The sequence below is a fragment of the Mercenaria mercenaria genome, chromosome 7, assembly GCF_021730395.1.
Source record: "Mercenaria mercenaria strain notata chromosome 7, MADL_Memer_1, whole genome shotgun sequence".
Classification (NCBI taxonomy): Eukaryota; Metazoa; Mollusca; class Bivalvia; order Venerida; family Veneridae; genus Mercenaria; species Mercenaria mercenaria.
The window spans coordinates 71,661,942-71,670,492 of NC_069367.1; the positions used below are offsets into that span (position 1 = coordinate 71,661,942).

Sequence of the window (8,551 nt, forward strand, 5' to 3'; positions counted from 1 at the left end):
TTCCCATTAGTGGGTACTGAGATACCAGCTTACATACAAAACCTTAACCAACAATTTCTAAGTCAAAAAGGGGCATAGTTTTGTAAAAAAGCAAAATAGAGTTATGGAACCTGTGCAATGTAGGTCAGTTTATCACAGTGAATAAGTGTGTGACGTTTCAATCCATTCCCACAAGTGGTTACTGAGATACAAGCTTACATACAAAACCTTAACCAAATCGGGACACCGACGCATGGGTGAGTCCAATAGCTCTACTATTCTTTGAATAGTCGAGCTAAAAATTTAACAAAGAAACTCAAATTTCTAAGTACAAAAAGGGCCATAATTCTGACAAAATGCATATCAGAGTTATGGTTCTTAGCTTACACAGTCGCCTAATGATGATAAACAAGTGTACAAAGTTTCAAAGCTGTACCTCTTATAGTTTTTGAGAAAAAGAGGACCTAAACAAATTTCAACCAAGGAACTCAAATTTTCTAAGTACAAAAAGAGCCATAATTCTGACAGAATGCAATCAGAGTTATAGTTCTTGGCCTACTTAGTCACCTAATGATGACAAACAAGTGTGCAAAGTTTCAAAGCTGTAGCTCTTATGGTTTTTGAGAAAAGGTGGACCTAAACAAAAAATTTAACCAACGCCGACGATCAAGTGACGACAATACCTCGTAGATTTTTTTCAAAAATCAGACGAGCTAAAAATGGCACCATACCGTCATGAAAGCAACATTTACACAACAATAATTTCACATAGGTAACCACTTTTATTTTATAAAAATTTATAAAACAAATTTTGACAAGTTTGTAAACAAGTATTAGTTTCTCCAGTAATTGAGCATTCTTCACTTGTTCTACCATTGCAAGTCATTGCTGTAGACATATAGATGGTACACTAGCCTGTAATCAGTCGGCCAGTGAAAGCCATCGATACAAGTTACTGATGCTCGATCATTTATTTTTTTTGCACAGGTAAAGAATTGGCCTGGGAATCCAGTCTGACAATTTCTAACTTTTTTTCTACCTGCAAATTGACAGCCTGGGGAAACCTGTTTTCCGACTGCAGCGCCACCTATATTACACCCGAAATATACGGCTGTATGATAAAGAACGATAACTTTTGAAAGCAATACTCTATGGCTAAAAATAGAAATGGAATTCTCACGGAAAAGACCGATAAGAATCAATGTTCTTACGAAGGTTTCCGAACATATCCGGGCCATAGACAAATACCAGTTTGTACCTCTGATAGATTTTCCAGCAAGTTGTAACAATTTTTGTCAGAAGAAACTTGAAATGTGCGTCATAGCTATCAAATTGAAAGATACTATATTAATTAATGCTAACCTAGTGATCTCCGAAAATTGCCGAATTTTCAGCAGCATTGCCTCATTTTCATTTCAAACAAGTGCAAAAATGATCACGTTAATTAGGCTATTTATAGAAAATCGATACTCTGGTGTTACATGGAAACTCCTTCAGATTTCCCCAGGCGTTTATAATATCAGAAACTCGCTGAATGTCAATTAACACTATATTAGCGCAAATTAAGTGGGATCTTTAATGCACATATATTAGGTATGGTTTATTCAGCACAAATATTATCAACGGCTTCTGGCCACACCTATGGACAGTGTTGAACAGGTATTACACAACTAGGTCAACACACCTGCTGATTACTACATCAGTCAACCAGATTATTAACAATTGCCTCCTAAATCATAGTATGTCATTATTGTGAAATTATACTTGGTCGTCTAGTCAATATTCTACAAATTTAATAAACAAAGTCCCATTTAATTCATCTTTAGAATTTATGCCCCCACAAAATACAAGTAATTGGGAATTATTATTGGTGGGGAGACATATTTTAGTGCTTACGCCAATCCATGAAATTAAACCCTGCAAAAATATAAAATCCTTACTCTTTTTATTCCATAAACTAAAAATTTATATCCCAAAGAATATGCCATTTTGGCCAAACCTACAGAATTGTATGACAATGTAATCATTTTATATACAAGTCTTTCAAATGCTGTACTTTTCAGTTTGCTTATGTTTTAAATGGCAGAACTTGTGTCTGCTTCCTGGAAGTAGATTTTTTCCTTCAGCATGATACCTGTCTCAAAAATATACTAAGTTTTTCAAATAATAGCAAAATAATCAACAACTAATACAATAATTATACCGATGTTTGTAGATTTATGTATTTAGACTTCAAGAAAACAACTTCTGCATCGACTGGCATTCAACATAGCAGCTGAATGCTTGTTAAACTGATTCATTAAATATTTACAAGGGATATACTGAAAACTGTAGATCAGATATTGTTTGTGTAACTTTTCTCAACAACAGGCCACAGCTTTAAACCTGATTCTTCCTTGTCTACATTTATTGACATCAATGCTGATTTATTCATGCTGGTTTTAAATTCACTTGTAGCACAGTAACTGTTGGTAAATAATAAAACCAACCTGTATATTTACCAGATTTAAAGTATAACCCTTGATTAATTCATTACAATTCTTCTTAACTATACATCTGCATTTTCCTGTCCGTTGTACAACTCAATACTGCTTGCACTCGGGACATCATTCTTTTAGTAATTAATAAATAAATATTACATGAAGTGTCTCACATAAAACATTTTATCACTGCATGTCCATACTCATGGTAATTCATTGTCAACGATCACTGTTTTTCTAAATGTAATGTTATATGTCCCAATACTGTTATTATAAAGGACGTAATTCGGTTAAAACATTTAATTATAAATATTACAAGGGTCATCTTGCAAATAACATTTCATCACTGCATTTCCATACTTCATGGTAATTTATAGTCAACAATCAATGTTTCACTATGTTGTATGTCCCAATACATGTACTGTTATTAGAATTTATAAATATTACAAGTAACATTTCATCAGTACACTTCCACTCCTTATGTTTATTAACAAAGTTGGGTTGAACTATTTTCCTATACGTTGTACGACCCAGTCCTGCTGGCACAATGGACATCTGTTGTTCTGTTTTACCCATAATGTCATACAGCAGTTGTGGAAAGAATGATTGCACTCGCCCCAAACAACTGAAATATACATGTCAAAATATTTGAAATATAATGTAAACAATTGATATATATGTACATGTCAAAAACTGAAATTCATGAAATGTACACATAAATATATACTGGTCTTAGTTATTAATAAAATTATTACATGAGTACATATAGTAGTAACAATTTTGTGCTTATCGTATTGCCTCATGCATTATCACAAACGGCCCCAGGGCCATTACCAATAATGGCCCAGACGTTAGTGCGGGAAATTAACATCTGTAAACAGAAATGATGTCATGACATTAAATGGGAGTTTTGTTATCTCCAGCGTAAAGTTGTGTATTCTTTGTGAAATAACTTATTGTATTATAAGCAACAAAGTACAACTATAAAGGCATTTGATTTTATACATATACAGTGTATATAATGGAAATGAAATAGAAACCGAAAAGCTGAAAATTATTATGCCAGTAGACGCTTGTACCCATAAAAATGGCACTCTAAACTGTTTTTACTATATTATAGGTAAACATGTAATCAACAGGTAAATACATGGGAGAGTGGTGGCTTTAAGTGATACCGGCCCCGGAAGAAGATAATAGCCCTCGGGCTATTACCTCCTTGCCACGATCATTATCACTCAAAGGAACCACTCTCCCATTTATTAACCTATACTTAAAATATCATTTAAAAGTAAATCACTGCATTAATGGAAGACATCACTTTGTACTGCTTGTTTTGCCTATAGGATCTTCTTAAATAATTGAAGGCAGTGAAAACATAATATCATGAATGTTTTTGCGATAACTGAAGCCGCAGTAGTATGAATGTAGTAACTGAAAAACCTTGATCAAGAAAGCTGGAGGTATCTTGATTTAATTTGAACAACCATGATTTGTATTTTTCTGGTCTAGATCTACTTGCATTCTGTGAGTGCTGGAGTGCTCTGGGTGAGACCAGGGATATAAACAGCTATAAAACACTGACTGTAACCATTCCAACAAGATGGCTTAATAAAACAATTTACTATCAGTTTTTACTCACCAACACAGTCATCTTGTTTGTTCTCAGACTGACATCTTAAACAGGCATCTAAAAATAGAAATATACTTTACATTCAAAATAACCTGGAATTTGAAAAAAAAACTTGTACATAAATGTCTGCATTCAGGTTAAAATGAAATTATTATAAAAATGTGATAAACAGATGAATAAAAAAGCTGAGAGACATATATAGCTTCTCCTTTGATGACCTGTTGTAACTGTCAAGTGTGTAATTTTCAGTATGCCAGGAGGTTGACTTTTGACCTTATAAAAAGAGACAGCATGCTTTACATGCTATAGGTTTTATTTAAATGTCGATTATTTCATGAATTGGCCATAAATTAAAATATAACTTACATGTATCGAAATGGGATTCAATTCCCCATTAATCTATGTTAAAATTAGGCCATACCAAATTGATTAATAGTTCTTCGGAAAATTTTCAAAAAAAAATGGGAGCGAGTGAGCAAAATTTTTTTTTTTTCAATTTTGATTTTTTAAGAGGCGGGTAGCTTTTACATGGAGCGAGCGAGTATTTTTTTTTTTTTTTTTTTTTTTGCAGTTATGATTATACATGAAGTTAACATTTCTTTAAGAATAACACAGAACTTAAACATTTACAGTGTGACTAACACAGTAGATAGCTTTTCTAGACGTTTTAAAGGCTACATGAATGGTTTTGCAAATAAATTCCTGCTAAAACTCACTGAATCACTTTGTTTTTATTTTGTATTTATAATTACTGAGGGATGAGTGTCTTATTTTTAATTTTGATTGTTCTACATTAATCTGAAGGCGTGCCCATTTAACGGCAGAGGATGAGGAATATTTAAGACAAAACGGGCACCCAAGTGGAATAACATATCTTCTGAAACCCATTTAGATGGCTTTGACACATGAGCAACTTTGTGCCCCTAGTGAAACTCCAAACGGTAGAGGTGAGGGGAAAGTAATAAATCACTTGACCAATGAGACCAAACGGAGTTGGGCACACATATGGTTCGACACTGCTCGGATCCCATTGGAATAATTTCTTAACAGATAAGGTTAGCTTAAGTTTTTGTCATGTTTGTGGTAGAGGTTAATTTCAGTCAAAAATGATAACAGACGGACAAAAAATGATCCCAATATGGCCACTCTTAAAAGTGTTATTTGTTGTGCTTTGACTGACCAAGAAATTTTGAGTTGGGAAGGTCTGTTTTTTCAGATTTTTTCTTTCAATCAATTCACAGCCAATTAATATACAAACAGGGAAAATTGGGGTTACAATATGACAGAAATTATTTTTTATATCTACACTAGATTCTACTTATTTGAAAAGCTACGCATTTTTTTTTAATGAATATATGCATTTTGATAGAATATCTGACTGCCGTACTAAACAAGTTACGTTCAAAACGATTTGGGCCCGAGACAATTATGTGTGGCACTAGCACAGACACTCCAGATTAAAACAAATGATGAACAACACCATAATTCCTGACTTTTTGAGTTTGTGTCATCAGCTACATGTATTACGAACACATGGATTACGATCAATATCACTTTGACGCATTAAAACAGCGATAAAACCTGTTTTACCGTTATCATTCCGGACCGCGTAATCAGAAAAAAAAATGTTTCCGGCGATTTTTATGAACGTGCAGGCGGGTGATTTTTTTTTCTTTTTCTCGGGAATGAAATCATTGATGCGGCAGTTCCGACGAACGACAAATCAATTTGGTATGGCCTTATCAAATAATATCCAAAATTACGAATTTTCTGGTAATTTAAACCTTTGTATGTACAGTACACGATCAACGTTTACTGTGTGTTTACACGCCATATAAACCAATACATGTAACTTTACATAACTGTGTACTGTGATTTAACTTCCATTATTTTGGTCCTTCAAAGTTTTGACGTTAAGATTGCCCGTCATAAATATAAAACAATCTGAACGTCGAATAATTTATTTTGACTTAAGGTAACTGGAATCTACAGTTAAATTCTCGATATCGACATTATGGATAAAATCACGTTTTCCGGTATAAACCACTAATAAACGCCTGTTCCCGTTTTCGCCGTGAGGTGGGTATCGGCCATTATGCTACATGGCAGTAGCAGGGGAAAATATTAACTTTTTTCAGCCAGGGGCCACCTGGGCCCCTAACTTTTAAAAACTAGGGGCCCAGACCAAAAGTTAGGGGCCCAGTTAATATGGTCAGGTATCTGTAGTGAAATATTGCATTTCAGGTTGCTCTCATACAAACCGGGTACATGTATGTTCAGTTGATTATCAACATTTACAGGGGATTAATTGATACAAGCTAATGCTTGTTTTATATAATTGTACAATTGTATTTTAATTAAATTTTAATGGAAATTTTTTTAAAACCTTTCAAAACTCAACAGGTTAAAATAAACATATTCAAAATACATTCAACATGTGACAGTGTTAAACTTTTCAACTTTAAATGTTTCTCATGTCCCCCAACAGCAAAAACTGCAAATGAGACCATTATCAGTATTTTGCAACCAGAGCTTGTTTTCTTCCCTTTTTTTGTTAAAGTTCCTGGACCTTTTGTTTTTTTCATAATCTTGATAATATTTTCGCTTTTCGGCCGCCTTTTGTACTTGCTTTTCAGCGGGCTTAGTAACCCAATCAAGAAAATGGCACATTTTTTCCTCAGTTTACTGGCTTCGCGTACATCACACATAGGGCGCCGCCATTACAAGGGAGATGACTCGCATTGGCGTGGTATGTTTAAAGTTCGTTCCAAAAAGCTAGCAGTTCATCGGCATCTCTACACAAGATGTGTAAATTAAGTTTGTGGTTCTGATAATAATGAAGCACATGCAACAGTGAAAACCGATGGCCACTTTTGCGAACCACGCTTTCAAATATTGCGCCACATTGGGAGGAAGCACTGCGCCGCACATGAGGTCACATGGCGTCGCAGTTTAAACGTGTCCTGTATAGACCGGTATAACGGACTTTCTCTTGACAGACCTCCATTTTTAAATGGAGTCGACTACGTTTTTGAATGATTCATACTATTGCAATCCATTTCCCAGTAGACATAAACATATAGTCCAGACAGAGCAACTCATTATATTCCTTTCAGTTCCCAAGAGAACTGTGAAAAAACGAAAAGAGGCAAAAAAACACTGAATTATGGAAAAAAAAAAAAAATTCACCCTGGTCGCCTCCTGGGCCCCTAACTTGCGATTTTTAGGCGCCCAGCTGATTTTTTGGTCGCACTGGGCGACTGCTAATATTTTCCCCTGAGTAGTGTTTAGATTATCCTTTTTTAAAGTTTTAAACAAAGAAAATGAGTTTATAAAAAAAGTATTGCAGATTATCATTAAACATTGTTGTAATTAAGATATAGCAAAATATGCTCAAAGTTTACTTTATTTTTGAAATTTTATCTTTTATTCTACACTACCACTTCCGTGGCTCGATACCGAAGGTGTGAAATTATTTGCATTTTTCAAGATTAACAGATTATTTTTGCAAAAAAAAATGTTGCCGAAGTCGTAGAATAGTATTTCCATTGTGAGAAAGTAAGATCTTTCATAAATTCTTATCTTCTGGCAAAAATAATCGCTCATATTGTACACGGTCTTTATATCGGTTAATCTCGCCGACCCCCTTGACCCTATTTACGGAAATACCAGAAAACGGGATTTATCAATAATGTTGATATGGTCAATAGACAGCAGTGTCATCGGTGAATAATCATGATGTCCCAAGCCACTGCCAGAAACAAAAGGGCAACCTGCTCTTAACAGACAATAAAAAATGGCAGGCTAAAGGTATGTAACATCTTCATCTCAAATAAAATAAAAGTTTGGTTCGAAAATATACCAGTACGAAACTCTCTGTAAATTAATTCTCGAAAATTGAATCCTTTTGTTCATACCCATGACTTGTACTCTGCATATAGCACATGTATCGCATTCAACGTCCCAGCTCCACATGGCTACAAGATTCCATTTCTTTAGTGTAAACATTTTATCAGGTTTCTGTGCGACTTCTCTGTCAACTTCCATTTCGTCGGCCATGTTTGTTTTCATATTCAAGGTTGAACACCACTAAATCAAAACGCTATTATTTTTAACACACTAAGGTAGCAAGGTACACTTGGATCCGAACATTTTGGGCACACCCAGGCTAACATGTAGCGAGTCGTAATATTGAATATAGTGAATATTTCCTGAATATTAGAAAAAAATACAAATGATATGAAAATTTCGATACATCACCATCAAAGCGCATTCATTGTAGGTCATCCTCGGCCAATTCCCAATAACAAAGCTTTAGAAATACAAAAAAAAAAAAACTGCGAAGGAAAAAAATACCTTGACTGGTAAAAACAGCCGCAAAAAGCGCCCTGCTCGCACGTATTATGCCACCGGTCAACGTTTACGTTGTGGCTATTGTTGCCACTTTATAAATTGTGTGCAT

At 34.6% G+C, this 8,551-nt stretch overlaps 1 protein-coding gene across 1 annotated transcript; it reads right to left on the reverse strand.

The window, feature by feature from the left end:
- Window positions 1-741: 741 nt before the first annotated feature.
- On the reverse strand, window positions 742-8,170 carry LOC123553942 (RING-box protein 2-like). Its single transcript, XM_045343698.2, has 3 exons — window positions 8,007-8,170; window positions 4,099-4,146; window positions 742-3,084 (listed from the first exon to the last, which is right to left on the reverse strand). The coding sequence occupies exons 1-3, from the start codon at window positions 8,158-8,160 to the stop codon at window positions 2,966-2,968; spliced, it is 321 nt and encodes a 106-aa protein (XP_045199633.1). The 5' UTR covers window positions 8,161-8,170; the 3' UTR covers window positions 742-2,965.
- Window positions 8,171-8,551: the final 381 nt, after the last annotated feature.